Source organism: Puma concolor, chromosome D2, assembly GCF_028749965.1.
Source record: "Puma concolor isolate L17-30 chromosome D2, mPumCon1.1.hap2, whole genome shotgun sequence".
NCBI classification, from domain to species: Eukaryota; Metazoa; Chordata; class Mammalia; order Carnivora; family Felidae; genus Puma; species Puma concolor.
The window spans coordinates 9,085,281-9,103,896 of NC_141677.1; the positions used below are offsets into that span (position 1 = coordinate 9,085,281).

The window sequence follows — 18,616 nt, forward strand, 5'->3', positions numbered from 1 at the left end:
GGAGCCTGCTTCGGATTCTCTGTCTCCCTCTCTCTGTGCCCCTCCCCCACTTGCAAGTGCGTTTTCTCTCTCTCTCTCTCAAAAATAAATAAACATTAAAAAAATGAATAAAATAGAAAGTCTTTTTCACCTTGCCAGTGGTAGATTCCAAGTTGATCCACTCAAAAATGGGTTCAACAGGCTAGAGACCCATTATCACTCTCCAGTAAATCAGGCATCACATTTTAACAAGAGCTCATTAGCAAGTTCAAAATGATTTTTCCAAAAGGCAGCTAGCTCCCAAAGTGTCTCTCTGTCTGGACAGGCCCTCCCTAGTTCTGTTCTCCTTCTGCACACGGCCCTCCCTTAGGCAGATCATCAGTCTTGCAGACTTGTTCTGTCTCCAGTACTGTAAGATTCTACACATGGACACTAAATCCTCACCCACAGACACTTCTTCCCTTGATAGGGACGACTGTCTCTGGGACTTACACCAAATTGTTTTCTGCCACATCTTTGGACGTAGTAGCCACAAGACAATACAGAGATGTTTTTAAAAATTCCCCCTTTTTTTGCTTAGTGCAAAATTCGCACCTACTCCTAGAAGCTAAATTCAGCATTGGGTGTTGGCTGGGGCAGAGCTGGGGCTGCAGGGCTGCCATGGAAATCTTTTTAGGAACCCCCCCCCCCCACTGCCACCTTTTAAAAGTTCTTCTTTGATCCACGGTTCATGGGTTGCTTAGAAGGGAGTTGCTTCTAAATTCATTCTTTTGTAGTTATCCTTCAGGTCTTGAGTTCTGATTTAATACAGAGAAGATTCTTTGTGTGATTGCAGTGGCTTGAAAGTTGTTGATGTTGTCTGTTTGTACTTGAGAAGGATATATGTTCTACAATTGTTTCGTGTAGTGTTTTATAATGGTCTTCTGGTCTTCAGGTCTTCTGTATCCTGATTGTCTTTTGTCAGCCACTCTGTCAGTTACTAAGTAAGGTGTTTTAAAATCTCCAAGTATGATATTTCTTGAAGCTGTATTATTAGGCAGACAGAAATTTACGATTGTTATGTCTCACCTTTTAATGGACTCTTGAACCACTATGTGGTGCCTGTCTCCGTATACGCAGTGATGCTCTTCCTTCGAGTCCATTTCTGGTATTAACATCGCCACACCAGCTTTCTTTTCTTTAGAGTTTGTAGGATATATTCTGTTTCATCCTTTACTGCCAGCCTTACCACACTCTAGTTGTTGTTAAATCTAGTCTGACATTTTAAATTTCTTGTTTAGACTGTTCAGTCCATTTATGTTTACTGGTATAATTGGGCTTAAGCCTGCAGTCCTATTTCGTGTCTTTATGTACCATTTCTTCTTTCTTCTGTTATTTCTCCTTTCACAACTCCTTTTGGGTTTTTTAATTATTACTTTCTTTTGCCTCTATTAGCTTTTTATAGTTATATAGTCTTTTATATAGACTAGTTATATAGTCTTTTAAAAAATTATTATCCTTTTAGGGGTTACACTGTATGTAACAATATGCATTCTGTTAGGGCAGAACTGGAGAGACGAGTGGATGCCGGCTGTGTGGAGATGTTCAGTCGTGGGAGCTGTATGAGAGCTTCTTGCTCATGAGTGCAAATAAACCAGAGGTGTGGGCTTGTGGCTGAATCCTGGGGCACCATGTGGTTTAGAAGTGATGACGATGAGGACTGAGCAGTGGGGACGGTGGGGGAGTCTGTGAGGATGGAGTAAATTTGAGAGAAGGTGATACTCTGGAGGCCAGAGAAGAATTTCAAGGAGAAGTAAAGGACCTCAGGCTTGAAGACAGAAACATAAAGTTGGCATTTTAACCTTGACTTCTTAGAAACAGGAAGAGCTAAGACCTGCCAGTCAAACCCCACTTTGAAAGAACAAGCAGAAAGCTTAACTGTCAACAACAGAACAAGTGAAGGGTTGCCAAGAGCAGGGAAAAACGGGGTGGAGGTGTGTGCCCAGCTGCCACGTCCAAAGGTGTGACCTTGGATCGTCGAACCTCATCTTACAGAACAGGAGGAAGGACTTTTAGGATGCTGGTAGATCTCTGTAGTTTCTTTGTGAGAAGCAGAGGGCTGGAGTGGACTCCACACTGGGGGCTGGATGAGGACTCACACACACAAGCTCTGTTGGAAAGATGCAGGCCATCTGTGAAGTGGTAGAAAGTGCAGAAGACTTTGATACTTGAAACAAACCAAAGACTTCTCTCGGTTGGTTGGAGACCATAGTAAAGATTGAGGAGAGCATGCAGTGCCCTTGTTAAGAAACATAACACGAGATGGATTCAAAGTTATTATGAGAAACAGGAGAAGACAGGACAAGCAAGTGGCAGGTGAAAAATAATTCACTTGAAAATGTTATCGTGTAATGTCTGAATATTGTCACTAGTTTTTAATATAAATTAACAATGAAACATGGTTTCTGGTGTACGAGAACATAAGAGAGGCAGGTAATTCATTCTGAAGGAGATAGTAAGACCACAGGAAGGTGTGTTATGAACTGTGTTATATCATAGGAAATAATTCTATGTTATTATATCATAGGAAATAATTCTATGTTATATCATAGGAAATAATTGAAAAAAAAGAATAAAATCACTGCAGTAATCAAAATACAATTAAAAAAAAAAAAACAGAGGTAGAAAAGATATTGCAGGGGTGCCTGGCCGGCTCACTCGGGGGAACAGAAGATGCTTGATCGCAGGGTTGTGAGTTAAGCCCCATGTTGGGTGTAGACATTACATAAAAATCTAGGAAAAACAAAAAGATATTGCTGAAAAGAAGTAGGAAACATGGAGGTTGTAAATGAGAAACCTAAACAGAAAACAAGGTGTGGAAAGAGTGCCTGACATTGAGTAATGGCTTCTTGTGTTCATCACATGTTTTATATTTGCCAAGAGACTCCTCAGCATACTTCTCGTTCCATGTATGCCCATCAGGAAATTAATTCCTGGTCATATAGTTAGGTAATTATAGTTTATAGAGGCTTCTCTTCCTATCAGTATTTTGATCCTCCAAAGAGAAAGATCTTGGTTTCACTTCTTAAAAATCTAGTATTACACATTAATGATTTTGCTTGACCGTGGAGCCACACAGAGCCAGATTTTCATAATAATGCAGAAAGCCATTACCACAAATTCTTTACAAACTTACATGCCAGCTCATCAATCATGTAAGATTTGTTAGACTCTGATTTATTCTGTGTACACTGACATAGAGACTGAAAAAAATCGTGTCTATTATCATCATTGTTTCTTCTTATCAGAAGTAGCACACACTCATTTTAAAATTTACTATGGAGTGTGAAAGCCAACCCCGTGTCATCTCCCTCAGATGAACAGGACATTTTTGATGGGGTTTATATGGATGTGTTAATAGCATTTAAATACTTATTTTCATTATAAACTAACATTATTAATGTCATAATATTAAATACATTATTCTATACATGCTTTTTAAAAAGTTTTCAGTGACATTTTACCATATTCGCTGTTTTTTTTACAGAAGTTTTTTTTTTAAGTTTATTTACTTATTTTGATAGCATGAGTGGGAGAGGGGCAGAGAAAGGGGAAGAGAGAGAATCCCAAGCAGGTTCTGCACTGTCAGGGGCTCAAACCCAACAAACCATGAGATCGTGATCTGAGCCAAAATCAGACGCTTAACTGACTGAGCCACCCAGGTGCCCCAGAAGTATTTTTAAAAGTACAGACGTTAAACCACTAAACCTTTCAGTATGATGCCTAAAATTTGTGTTTGGTAAAGCTGTGCAGTTAATTCTGTTAAAAACCGTTTGTTAAATACCATTGACTTCATATCTGTTCAGTGTTGAAAGAAAATCATAGGTAGAGTTATGGCTGCCAGAAACATAGTTGAATGAAAATCAGAGCTGCATGAAATATTTAAAAATTTAGTATTTGGGGTGCTTAGGGAGCACAGTCGATTGGGTGTTCAACTCTTGATTTTGGCTTAGGTCATCTAGTGGTTCGTGGGATTGAGCCCCTTGTCAGGCTCTGCGGTGATGTCACAGAGCCTGCTTAGGATTCTTTCTCTCCCTTTCTCTCTGTCCCTCCCCTGTTCACACACACTGTCTCTCAAAATAAATGAATAAACATTTTAAAAAAAAATTAGTGTTTAACAAAGACAGTGTTACCGCAGTGTAGTTCATGTTTGTGGTAAAGTAAATTATACAAACAGATTTTTTTAAACTTTTTATTTTAATCACCCAGTGCTTATCACGACAGGTGCACTCCTTAATCCCCATCCCCTATTTTACCCATCCCCCCACCCACCTCTCCTCTGGTGACCATCAGTTTGTTCTCTATAGTTAAGAATCTGTTTCTTGGTTTCTTTCCCTTTTGTCCCCCCTTTGCTTGTTTGTTGTGTTTCTTAAATTCCACATACAAGTGAAATCATACAGTATTTGTCTTTCTCTGACCGGTTTATTTCACTTACCGTTGCATTCTCTAGCTCCATCCATGTTGTTGCAAATGGCATGATTTTATTCTTTTTGATGGCTGAGTAATATTCCGTTGTATGTATGTGTGTGCACACACATACCACATCCTCTTTATCCATTCATCTATCGATGGACACTTGGGCTGCTTTCATATCTTAGCTATTGTAAATAATGCTGCTATAAACATTGGGGTGCATGTATCCCTTAGAATTAGTATTTTTGTATTCTTTGGGTAGGTACCCAGTACTGTGAGTGCGGGATCATAGGGTAGTTCTATTTTTAACTCTTTTGAGGAATCTCCATACTGCTTTCCGCAGTGGCTGTACCGGGTTGCATTCCCACCAACAGTGCATGAGGGTTCCTTTCTCTCCGCATCATCACCAATACCTGTTGTTTTATGTATTTTTTATTTTAGCCATTCTGACAGGTGTGAGGTGATATCTCATTGTGGTTTTGATTTGCATTTCCCTGACGATGAGTGATGTTGAGCATCTTTTCATGTGTCTGTTGACCATCTATCCATATGTTTTCTTTGGAGAAATGTTTGCTTATGTTTTAGGTCTTTTTTTTTTTTTTTTTTTTTTAACAAATAAGGCTGAAAATTATGGGGAGATTTGGGAAGGCAACTTTTTAAAAACATTATTGGACTGTAAGCTAACGGAGTGAAAGAATATAAGATTATGAATGAGAATGAGCAATTTATAAGGGACAAACAGCTGGGCTTACCAGAGTAAAATATATTCATTCTAGATTTGTAAATTGACAGCTTGATTCTAAGCTGAATCCGGATATAACTGATATGTTCTCTTCAGTGTGATACCATTGTAAAAAATATTGTCAGTTCTTAGGTTGTTGGACTCAATAGTATTATTATGGGTTTTGTACAGTATCATATGATATATCATTACAAATATAGTATTGTAGATAGCAGAGGAGTAAAGGTGAGCATGCATAACCAAAAAAATATTAAAGTAAAGGTAAATGACAGTTTTAGGACCAGGTTTAGAATTGTAGGTTTTCATGTTTTGCAAAGATATAGAAGTGTGTGTGTGTGTGTGTGTGTGTGTGTATGCAGGATTGAAGACTAATGTTAAATCAGGTGAGATTTGGTTGGGGAAAAGCCAGAAAGCATTGGAAGAGGGTTTGATGGTTCACTATTGAACAACTCAGATGGAATAAAGGAAAATATCTATAAATCAGAAAAGAGCTGTAAATCTGATCCTGTGGCAAGGCTGGCTTGACCACTCATTGATTTTGCTATTTTGTTGTATGTTTTTATTGCTAGTGATTTAGAGCTAGTAACAGAATTAGATATTAGAGATTGGGTTATAGTACTGTTCTCTTTTGAATTAGAGTTCTTAGAAATTTGATCTGTTGCTGTTGTGTAGAATGGAAGAGAGAGATGAGACTGGAAATGTGTATACTGTTGTCATAATCTAGATGTGAGAAGATAATGACCTAAACTTACCCACTCCCCAAAACCTAACTAATTCTGTTTCTCCTAATTTTCCTGTCAACTAATCTTCCTTGTCACTCTATTTATATTTCAGAATTAATTAATAGCAGTAGAAACTATTCAAGAAAGAAGTTCAATGAGTTTAACAAAGGTAGAAATTGGCTCCATAATGATAAGCATGAAGGAATTTATTCTGAAGAGAAACTTTATAAATATAATAAAAACGGGAATGGCCTCCATCTTAATGAAGATTTTGTTCACCGTCAGAAAATTCAGATTTTGGAGCAACCTTTTGAGTACAGTGAATGTAGGAAAGCTTTCCATGAGAATTCACTCTTTGTTGTACATAAGAAAACTTACACAGGAAAGAACTCCTGTGAACACACTGATTATGGGAAGATCTTCTGTGATATGTCATCCCTCATGGCTCATCAGAGAACACATCCAAGAGAGAATCAGTATGAATTTAATGAATGTGGAGAAAATTTCTTTGAGGAATCCATTCTCTTTGAGCATCAGAGTGTTCAGCCTTTCAGCCAGAAGTCAAACCTCATTCCAGTTCAGAGAAGCCACTCAATTGACAATGTGATTGAATATAATGAATGTAGAACGTTTTTCAGTGAAAAGCTAGTCTTTGGTGTACAACAGAGAACACGCACAGGAGAAAAACCTTATGAGTGTCATGATTGCGGAAAAACCTTCAACCAGAAGTCAGCCCACACAAGACATCAGAGAACACACACAGGGGAAAAATCTTGTGAATGTCAGGAATGTGGGAAAACTTTCTACAAGAATTCAGACCTCATTAAACACCAGAGAATTCACACAGGGGAGAAACCTTTTGAATGTCAGGAATGCGGGAAATCCTTCAGTGAAAAGTCAACCCTCACTCAACATCGAAGAACACACACAGGGGAGAAACCGTATGAATGTCGTGAATGTGGGAAAGCCTTCTCGTTCAAGTCAGTCCTTACTGTACATCAGAAAACACACACAGGGGAGAAGCCCTACGAGTGTTATGAATGTAGGAAAGCCTTTCTTAGAAAATCAGACCTCATTAAACATCGAAGAACTCACACAGGGGAGAAACCTTATGAATGTAATGAATGTGGGAAATCCTTCTCTGAGAAGTCAACCCTTACCAAACATCTGAGAACTCACACAGGTGAGAAACCCTATGAATGTATTGAATGTGGGAAATTTTTCTGCTACTACTCGGGTTTCACAGAACATCAGAGAAGACACACAGGGGAGAAACCTTTTGGATGTAATGAATGTGGGAAAAACTTCCGTCAGAAGTCAGCCCTAATTGTTCATCAGAGAACTCACATAAGACAGAAACCCTATGAATGTAATGAATGTGGGAAATCATTCTGTGTAAAGTCAAAACTCATTGCACATCATAGAACACACACAGGGGAAAAACCCTATGAATGTAATGTATGTGGAAAATCATTTTATGTGAAGTCAAAACTCACTGTACATCAACGAACACATTTGGGGAGAAACCCTATAAATGTAATAAATGGGGGAAATCACTCTGGGTGAAGTCAAGATTTTATAGAAAAAGAATGCAAAAGGGGAGAAAAATCTGTTGCTGTAATGATTTTGAAAACATCTTAGGTCTAAAGTCAGTTCTCACAATACAGCAGAGAGCTTATAGAGGGGAGAGAATAATATGAAGCTACTGAATATAGAAAATTTTAGTGCTGGAATTTGAACCATAGACTATATCAGAAATCTCAGAGTGGAGAATACCTTATCAGCAAATCGCCCAAAGCCACACCTCACAAGTTAGAAACCTCTATTAATGCTCATAGGGTAGAAAATACTTGATCCACAGGCTATAGAACATGCACAGATTATAGGAAGCTATAGGAAAGCATTGTGCTATTTTATTAGTTGTGTTTAGCATCTCAGTGGATATCAGTAGTTTCTAGACAAAATACATTATTTTAAATGTGTGGGAGCTTTAAGTTAAAAATCTAAGCTTATGCATCAGATATTTTGAATTGAAGGATCTCTGGCAATTTAAGGTGGAGGATGGTTTTCATTTAGAAATAGCTTTGTATTTTTGTTGAGATGCAATTTGGCCCATTGCCGGGCTTGTTATTCCCCACTGTTTAAGGTATTAGATGTGAAAACACAGCACGCTGGGACCAGCAGTTGGAAGCAAGTCAGAGGCTCATGCATCTGCAGAAGAAGAGAAGATTTTTAGCAAGAGGACCCACCAGGAGGACTTTCGGATGCCCAGGTAGAGAGAGAGGTTCTGGATTGTTGGCTCATGGACGGGCAGCTTGCCAGCAGGATGTGTTCATGCTTCTGGGGCAGACTGTTGAGAGCGGCTCATCCTGGCCTAGGGGGTCAGAGGGGAAAGGTGGGTTGCTGCACGCACAATTTAGTGGAGGCAGTAGAAGTGAGCGTGCATGAAGCATAGGTGGTCTCTTCCCTGGCAGGCGTTTACGTTTGTCTCAGTGTCACCCTGCTGGGGTTACTTGTCATACCCCACTCTGTCTCTCCACATACTTAATACCTTCATAGGTGATGTAACAATTTCCAAAAAACGTAATAGTCACATACAAAAATGTATTCTTTGGAGCACCAGGGTGGCTCATTTGGTTAAACATTCAGCTCTTGATTTTGGTTCGGGTTGTGATCTCATGGTTTGGGAATTTGACCCCCATGTTAGGCACCATGCTGAGAGCACAGAGCCTGCTTGGGATTATCTCTCTCAGCCTGTCTCTCTCTCTCTCTCTCTCTCTCTCTCTCTCTCTCCCTCCCTCTCCCTCTCTCTCTCCCTCCCCTCTCTCAATAAACATTTAAAAATGCATTCTTAAATATAAAGCTTTAAAAAAGCACAAGTAAAAATAAGTAAATTAAAAAGCACAAGTAGATTCCAGTGCTGGGTAGTAACTTGTAGCAGGTCGGTGCCCTAATGAGAACAACTAGAGAAACATCACAAAAAGCATCTGTTTCAATGCAGCTTATTGCTGCAGGAGCAAAGAGGACTAAAGGTAAAATTCAGGAGAGGAGTGAGTCACAGAAAGTTCCCCGGGCAAAATGCACCTGTTTCCCCTGGGAGCATTTGCCAGCTTTGGGCACAGAGGAACCTGAGTCCTGAGCTTGGCTCAGGTAGAGGGTGAAGCTCGTAGCGAGAGGGCGGAGACCAGAAGCCAGCAGAACTTTCAGCAGTCAAGGCTGGAGTGAAAATTTCTTCAACATTAGAGGCTTAAGCCTCGTAGCTAGTTTCTCAAATTTTTAGAAGATTCAGGACGGGAAGGAGCCTGAAAAGCTAGGCCGAAAGTCGATTTTATTCAGGACAGAAAAAACGATTGGAATTCAGTTCTAAAAAATGATTGGAACTGTTAGTAGGATGGGCCCTTGGCGAGCACAGCATGCTATCAGTAAAGGTAAGGTCATACCAGAGGTCAGTTGTACAAATGATACCTGATATTAAAAAAAAAACCCAAAACTGCCCAGAAAGAAAACTCTGAGTACAGATGCTTTCACTGCAGTTATTCCAAATACTTAAGAAGGAAATAATAGGAAGCTCCCATGACCTTTTCCAGAGAATGGAAGATGGAACTTTTCTAATTCATTTTGGGGGCATGGTACAACCTTGATACCAAAACCTGTAAAAGACATTTCAGGAAAGTAAAGTTACCAATATTTTATGAATTAAGGTGCATAATCTTAAATTAAAAAAAAAAATCCAGTCATATCCATGGACCAAGTAATGTTTATTAGGGGAATCAAAGGATTTACTATTTAAAATTAAATCGATTTGGCCAGTTCTTCTTTCTCTCACGTTCTCCCTTCTCCCTTGTGCTTTCTGTGTTTCTCTTCTGCCTTCCATTCCTAGAGTGGAAGTCAGAACAGGCTTGCCACAAAGGATGAGAAAGGTGTGGTGATGTGCACACTTGCATCAGAGGTGTTGAATGCAACTGGAAGAGATGATCATCGTGGCTAAAGTATCAATAACATTGAGCAGATGAGAAAATGTGCTGAGGATGATGAGAGCCAGATCAGAGAAAGTTTTCATGAAAATGGAGAGGGGAAAGTTAGAAAATCCCGGGGTGTTGGATTGGAATGTAACTCACAGAAATGTGTGTGTGTGTGGTGTGTGTGTGAGATGGATCTGTCTGCTGAGAGGGCCTACACACAGTGACACCCCAGGAGCAGTGTGCACACCAAATGCCAGGTTACTAATGTCTAAATGCTGTCCTCCACCAAAAAAGGGACTGTCTCCGGAGTGATGGCTGGTTTCAGGTAAAAGATGGGGAGAAATACACGATGAACCTGAATCATCTTACCTGCCAGACAGTAAAAAAATGTTCAAATAATCATGGAGTCAAAAGAACCACCTTGGTCAGGTTCCACTGGCCAGATTTGAGACAGTTTGAACATAGCGTCAGAATTATTAATTCCCATTAATAAAATGGGAGTCCATTAATGTATAGTGATATAGATAAATTTGTAAATTCATAAAGGAGAAGGGAAGACTTGTACAGAAGAATGCCAGTTAATAAATGTAGGGAGAATAATGGACATAGAAAAACACCATTGGGCAACCATTGGAGGGGCAGTTGATTCAGGAGGTAGTTGTCAGCATAGACTAGAGTCTGTGAGTAGAGCTTTGATGAAGAACAGGATATGGCATAATCTTCAGATATCTCCCCACAAAATACCCATCAGCTGCAGAGGTGAAAGGGTGATTTTGTGATTAAACCTGGCAGACACCAGCATGATCAGGCAATCAAAGTTCACCTCACCAGTGGAGTAGGACAGGTCAGCATGATGTGTCCCCTGATGAGATGCACTGAGAAGAGGCAGCATCATTTGTGTGGTATTTTCGCCAAGAAAGCACAACCTGTAGGATGCCTGGATAGCTTAGTGAGTTAGGTGTCCAACTCTTGATCTCAGCTCAGGTCTTGATCTCAGGGTCATGAGTTTAAATTCTGTGTTGGGCTCCACACTGGGTGTAGAGTCTACTTAAAAGAAAAAAGAAAAGAAAGCTTGACCTATGTTTATTTAGGAGGAAACATCAGGTGAATCCATATGAATGGTTATTTTAGTGAATGCAAAGCCTATAGTTTTTTATTATGTGAAAGATACGAAAAAGACTGAGAGGCTGTTTCAGATTAGAGGTGACTGGAGATAATTTTAAAATAAAAATGAAGACCAGACATTGGTAGAACAGTTGGCAAAATTCAGTGTATGGATTGGATGGTCATGTTTATCAATGTTTGTTTCCTGATGTGGATGATTGCTGGGTGGTTCTATAGGTTAGTGCCTTTGGGGAGAATACACACTGGAATATGTAGAGGTAATGGAGCCTCATGGCTGCAGCTTGCTTTAATTTTTTTTAATGTTTATTTTTGAGAGCGAGACTGAGTGGGGAAGGGGCAGAGACAGAGAGAGGGAGGCACAGAATCCGAAGCAGGCTCCAGGCTCTGAGCTGTCAGCACAGAGCCCGACACGGGGCTCGAACTCACAGACCAGGAGATCGTGACCTGAGCCGAAGTTGGACGCTTAACCAACTAAGCCACCCAGGTGCCTCTGCAGCTTATTTTTAAATGCTTTAGACAAAGGCTAAGAGAGAGAGCGAGAGCGCGTGTGCCTGTGCGCACGCATGCGCACACAGCGCATAGGACTGATGGAGGAGATGCAGTGCGGTTAGGAGAATCTGACTGAGGGGGATATGGGAGTTTTTTGGTACTGCACTTGTGACTTTTTTAAGTGTGAAGTCATTTCAGAATAAATATTTACAAGTTTAAGGTAGTTGATGTAACCTACCACATTAGTAGAAAAAATAAGTGAAGCCATTTGATTATTTCAATAGATGCAGAAAACGTATTTGGTAAAAACTTTCATGGTTAAAAACCAACAAAACTAGGAACGGAAGGAAAGTTCATCAAACACAAAAGGAAACCAACATACAGCAAATATTATACTAAATAAATAAATATTGACCTATATTTTCCTGATATTAATGAGATAAGAATGCTTGTTACCACTTCTGTTTCACATATGACTGAAGGCTCTAGCTTGTCAGTAAGGCAAAAAGGAACAAAGTTTAAGGCCTAAAACTTGGAAGATTGAAGTGCCAACTCATTATTGGTAGGTGGTATCATTGCATGGAAAAGTGAAAAAAACTTATGGAGAAGTTACTAAAAATGGTGAATTAGCAAGCTCACTGTGTAAAAAACTACAAATAGAAAACAAGTGATAGCAGGACAGTTGTATCCACCCAGGATATGGTAGCAGAGACCAGATCTACCTACCTGCCTTAAAAAAAAACTGAAAAAGGAAACCGATAAAATCCAGGAAATAACTGTTTTCATGACAGTGGACGTCAGGCAGTAAAGGGGCAGTGATCCCTATAGGTGATGGGTAGGTTCACTATATTGTGATGGTTTTTCAGCTATATTTATCAAATTATATCAAGATATACACTTAAAAATTTTTTTAAATGTTTATTATTTTTGAGAGAGAAAGAGAGCAAGCATGGGGCGGGGGGGGGGGGGGGCAGGGAGAGGGAGACACATCAGAAGCAGGCTCCAGGCTCTGAGCTGTCATCACAGAGCCCAAGGCAGGCCTCAAACTCACAGACTGTGAGATCGTGACCTGAGCTGAAGTCGCTGCTTAACCGACTGAGCCACCCAGGCACCCTGCCAAGTTGTACACTTTAAATACTGTTACATCGCTATTAAGCTTACAGTATTCCAAAAACAGTAAGTTCTAGAAATCCAAAAACTGCACCACCACCAAATTAAGGGATATTAAAGATGAAAATAAATGAAAGGATATACATAACTGTCTTGATGACTTTGAAGGTTCATTTCCCCAAAACTGAGTGGTACATTCAGTGCAACCCAGTCACCATCTAACAGCAGGTTTTGTTATTGGAAATTAGCAAATCTGAATTTAAAATGTATATTCAGGGGCACCTCGGTGGCTCAGTCAGTTAAGCATCTGACTCTTGATTTTGGCTCTGGTCATGATCTCCTATGGTCATGAGATCAAGCCCCACATCACGCTCTGTGCTGGGTGTGGAGCCTGCTTAAGATTCTCTCTCCCTGTTCCTCTGCCCCTCCCCTGCTCATGCTATCTCTCTCTGTCTCTGTCTCAAAAACATGTATATGCAGATGCAGTGACCATAGCTAAGACAATCAAAATAGAAAAATCTGCAGGACTTAGATTTTGGATATCAAGACTGTGGTATAGGCACAAGGATAAACAATGTCCAGAAACAGGCCCCAATATCTTAATATATGACAAAGGTGACACTTTAATATTGTGGTAAAAAGATGGTAATTTTGATAAATGGTGAGTTAGTCAGCTCTCTCTCTCTCTCTCTCTCTCTCTCTCTCTCTCTCTCTCTGTGTGTGTGTGTGTGTGTGTGTGTGTGTAAAGAAACATTTTGACTGTAGCCACCCACTATACACAAAGACTTGTTTTGTGTGGATTGTATATCTAGATGTGAAAGTAACACTTTTAGAAGAAAATATAGGCGAACATCACAGCTTTGGTTAAGACCGCTTAAACAAAAAACAAAAACCATAGATACACTATATGTTAACTAACTTGGATTTAAATTTAAAAAAAAAGTAGATAGGGGCGCCTGGGTGGCGCAGTCGGTTAAGCATCCGACTTCAGCCAGGTCACAATCTCGCGGTCTGTGAGTTCGAGCCCCGCGTCGGGCTCTGGGCTGATGGCTCGGAGCCTGGAGCCTGTTTCCGATTCTGTGTCTCCCTCTCTCTCTGCCCCTCCCCCGTTCATGCTCTGTCTCTCTCTGTCCCAAAAATAAAAAAAAAAAAAAAAAAAAAGTTGAAAAAAAAAAAGTAGATAAATTTGAGAACATTAGAATTAAAAATTGCTGTTTGTTCAAAAACAAAAACCAAAAAAAAAACCACCACCAACAACAAAAAAACATGAGTTAAAAAGCCAGCCACAGCCTGGGAGAAGATAATTGCGATGCATATATCAAACCAAGGACTCTTATAAGGCATATATAAAAAACTCCAACAAATCAGTAAGGAAAGGAAAAGTGAGCAGCAGATTGAACCTGATTCACAGAGTGTATTTAAGTGACCAGTAAATGTGGAAAGTTGCTCAATTTCATTAGTCAGCAAGGAAAAGCAAATCATAATGAATATGTGATTACCAGTATACACCAGAATGGCTAAAGTGGTAAAAAGAAAAGACCAACCGATGATGAAGATACGAAGCAGCTGGGACTAATACGAGTTTGGTAGGAATGTAAATTGTACACTGTGGAAAATAGGCTCTTTCTGCTAGAGCTAAACGTGTGTACATTTGGCTGTGTAATTCTACTTCTAGGCATATATCCAACAGAAATACATGTTTACTGAAAGAATATCCATAGTACTAGAATTCTCAATGGAAGTAGAAACGGCACACATGGCCACAACACTAAAATGAATATATAAACTGCTGTTCATTCAGTGCTATACAGCAGTAGGAATGAATGAACCACAATTACACGCATGCAAAGAACACAGAAGACTTAAGTGCTGTATACATGTTTTCCATTCAAAAAGCTGGCAAATCTAATATATGGTGTTAGAATCCAGGTGGTTGCCTGGATGGTAGCAGCTTGCAGAGCCTAATGTGAGGGGGCTCCTCTGGTGCTCATCGTGTTCTTTTTGTCTCAGTATTGATTGTAGGTGTAATCAATTTACAGATGTTGTTACTTGCGAATATTTACATATATATATATATATATACGTGTTTGAGTGTAAATGTTCCTTAATAAAAGCAGAAAGTCTGACATTGTTCACTCTCTGCTTAGATTCCTCCAACAGCTTCCCCATCTCATTTAAAAACCCAACACAAGATGAATAATTAGGACAACAGCAGTAAGCGTGTGTGTGAGGGATCGCTGTGTAGTAAGTGCTTATGTATGTGAGTTTACTACAGAAAGTATTTTGTTCCCTTCTCAATGTGCTAAATAACAAAGATACTCCATGTTAAAAGCTAACCAATTTCTCTGTCTTACCTATTCAATAAACATGTTAAGTGGAGTAATATTCCATAGTTTTACCATATATTACACATGTTCTCTCTCAGTTTCCTGGCATATAATAGTGGATTCGGCCAGTGTTTTGTATTAATTCTTCAATAAAGAATTCAGACACTGTGTTTATGAAGTTGTTATCTGCGTCAGGATCCATCAGTGGGTATAATGAAAATACTGATTACACAAAATAAGCCATATCAATTAAAGAAAGCAGATATTAACAGTACTACTTGAGTTCAACACAGTATTGCTTTCCATTATATGAAGAAAATATCCAGCTGAAACATTCAGATGAGGAATCCACTTAGGGATGAGTTGCATAGCCCAAGCGTAACGAACCATGTACATTTGTGTTGTGATGTTGTATATACATATTTTGTCTTATTCCTTTCTTCCCAGTGTAGGGGAGGCCGTAGAATTAGTTACCAGATTGCCTGGGCTCATATGATGTCTGGCCCTGTCACTAGATTTGAGACAAATTACCATCTTTTGTATTCAGACTCTCATCTGTCAAATGGGGACATTAGTAGTGGCTACTTCATAGGGGCAATTTAATATGAGCTGTGTATGTGTAAGCTGTTATTTCTTTTTTTTTTTTTTTTTTTAAATTTTTTTAACGTTTATTTGAGACAGAGAGAGACAGAGCATGAACGGGGGAGGGGCAGAGAGAGAGGGAGACACAGATTCCGAAGCAGGCTCCAGGCTCTGAGCCGTCAGCCCAGAGCCCGACGCGGGGCTCGAACTCACGGACCGCGAGATCGTGACCTGAGCCGAAGTCGGACGCTCAACCGACTGAGCCACCCAGGCGCCCCAAGCTGTTATTTCTTAAATTAACTTTCAAACAATTGATAGGTTCGTACAGACTCTTAATACCCAACACATTTTTCCCTTGATGGCAGTGCTTTAACTTGTAATTTCTCACCTTGGCCTTGAAAGGTTCAGAGGTAAAGAACAATTATATTAAGCTAGTCATGAAAGACCCTCCCCTCCAAGATTTGTTTGGGATTGGCCCGTGTTCTAGCTGTCATCAGAGTTGTTTGCAGAAGTGTTCTGAAAACTTCCGGGAAAGGTTTCTTTCTTGCCCAGCTGAAGTGTTTTATGCCTGGACTTGACAACTTAGTTCTGTCTTGCAACTTGCAGAGGTAGGTGGTGGTCTGAGGATGGTGGGGCAGAGAGTGAAGGGTTCATGAGGATGTTACTGAGTTGCCTAGTCTAACTGTTCTACAGTGAGAACGGATGGAGGTTGTATTCAGCGTAGGCAGAGCATGGAGTAGATTCCCTGCCCAGGCAGGACCACGTGACAGGCCTCAAGGCTGGCATATCTTGTTTGAGGAACTAGTCTGGCAGAATTGTAGTCCCAAGTTCCCTGGCCATGTGGGCCAGTGTCCTCAACTCAGCAGATAAGCAGTGCTGCTGGCCATGATCTCCACTCAAGTGCTGTTTCCCTAGGCAGCTTCCCAGGTGCTCAGGTCAGGCTTTTTACCTGGTGGGGTGGGCATCTCTGCACTCAGTAGTGGGTGGGGCTTTAAATGAACTCCCCTGACTGGGTGGAAAAGGGAACCAGCTCCCAGCCCTGTGAGGCTTTGTGTGGTGGTCTTAGGCTTGTTCTGTGGTGGTGCATAATTCTCTAACAACACTAGTTTAAAATTAAAAACAAAAAAAAACTTAGTAAAAATAACCATGAATACAATAACCTTTTATTCAATATACAATATATATAAACTATAACATCAATAATGAAAATGTGTGAGAGAGGAGAAATAAAAGTGTAAAGCTTAAGAATGCTGTTGGATTTAAGTTATCAGTTGAAAATAGACATAATTTTCATATACTTTATGTAAGTTTCATGGTAACCACAAGGGAAAACCTATAGCATTTATGCAAAAGAGCATGGTAAAGAAGTCAAAGCATACTCACCAAAAGGCATTAAAACACAAATGGATAAGAAGCAAGGAACAATGGAGCTACAAAAAAGAAAATAACAAAATGCCAGTTGTAAGTCCTTATCTGTCAATAATTACTTTAAAGTAAAGAGATTATAGTCTTCAAAGACCTAGAAAAGTTGAATGGATAAAACAATAAAATCCCATGATAGGCTGCCTACAAGAGACTCTAGCATTAAGTTGCATACTGACTGAGAGTGAAAGAATGGAAAAAATATTTCATGCAAATGGTAACCAAAAATAGCAGGGGTAGCTATCCTTATGTCAGACAAAATTGACTTTAAACTAAAAATAGTAAAAGAAAAGTTCATTATATGACAGTAAAAGTGTCAATCCATCAAGAAGATACAACGGTTTGTATATATTTATGCACCCATCATTAAAGCAACTAAATATATAAGGTAAAAGTAGCAGAGCTAAAAGGAAAAATAAACAGCAATGCAATATTTGGGGACTTTAATACCCCTCTTTCAAAAAGGATACATCATTCAGACAGAGAATCAACCAGGAAATACCGGGTTTGAGCAGCACTGTAGGCCAAAAGGACCTAATGGACATATACACAGAACATCAGAATACACATTCTCAAGCATGCATGGAACACTTTATACAGGAGACCATATGTCCACAAAACAAGTCAGCAAATTCAAGAAGACTGAAGTCATACCAAGTATCTTCATTGACCACAATGGTATGAAATTAAAAAATCAGTAATGGGAGGATAACTGAAAAACTCACAAACACATGGAAATTAAACAACACTCCCTCAAAAACCAGTGTATCAAATAATAAATGGGTAAAATAGTATCTTGAGACAAATGAAAATGGAAAGACAACATACCACAACATATTGGAATGTAGCAATACTTTCCCTTCTCAAACTATTCCAAAAAACAGAAGAGGAAGGAATACTTCCTGATTCATTCTATGAGGCCAGCATTACCCTGAAACCAAAGCCAGAAAAGGACACTATAACAACAACAAAAAAACTATAGGCCAATATTTCTGATGAGTATAGATGCAAAAATTCTCAATAAAATACCAACAAGCCTAATTCAGGAGCACATTAAAAGGATCTTTTACCGTATTCAAGTGGGATTTATCCCTGGGATGCAAGGATGGTTCAATATATGCAAATCAAAAGTGATACAACACATTAAAAAAAATCGTATGATTGTCTCAGTAGATGCAGAAAAATTCAGTAGCTGAATTTTTTTTTTTTTTATGAACCCAAACATTCATTTTATTAAAGTAAGGCTAGTGAAGCCATGGCATGAAAACCTGCAGTCATTTGGGGCAAGTGGATGATTTTATAAAGCTAAAATCAAAAGACTTAAGACATGAAAAATTCATAAGTAGGAGGAAGTAATAAAATGCAAAGCGACCACAAGAATTACAAATATATTTAAATCTCAGACCTGGGAAATGGACACAGCCTTCTAGGCAAGAAGAGAAACGCCTTATATGTTCTGACAGCACTGCATCTTCGGCTTGTTTTCAGTGGTTGGCAGAACATGAAAAGGAACCACATTGTTGCTTGGAGACATGTCATTTTCACGTCTGTCTGACATTTGCTTTCTGGGAAACAATGCAGTAGATCTGTCAGAATTGTCTGAAGAGCAGCTTCTACGTTTGTAGAGTCTAGAGCAGAAGTCTCAATGAATGACAAACCATTCTTTTCTGCAAAAGCTCTTGCTTCCTCTGTAGGTACTGCCCT

General features: G+C 39.4%; 1 protein-coding gene and 1 long non-coding RNA gene across 7 annotated transcripts in view; both read left to right on the forward strand.

The window, feature by feature from the left end:
- Positions 1-18,616, forward strand: part of ZNF37A (zinc finger protein 37A) — a 92,474-nt gene that overhangs the window by 23,590 nt on the left and 50,268 nt on the right. For 4 of the 6 annotated variants that reach the window (XR_015241532.1, XR_015241534.1, XR_015241533.1 and 1 more), the window contains exons 4-5: positions 6,008-7,078; positions 8,042-8,167. Coding sequence is in view for 3 of the 6 variants with exons in the window: in XM_086679562.1 (XP_086535688.1) it covers positions 6,008-7,078; positions 8,042-8,167 (1,197 nt within the window). In the remaining 3 variants the exon portion in view is untranslated. Of the gene's footprint in view, positions 1-6,007; positions 9,708-18,616 lie in introns of those variants that run through there. The other 2 variants (XM_086679561.1, XM_086679560.1) reach the window with 2 other exon arrangements.
- LOC147575767 (uncharacterized) lies at positions 13,284-15,078 on the forward strand. The gene is made up of 2 exons (XR_015241529.1): positions 13,284-13,523; positions 13,759-15,078. It is a non-coding gene; the product is annotated as an uncharacterized LOC147575767 (long non-coding RNA).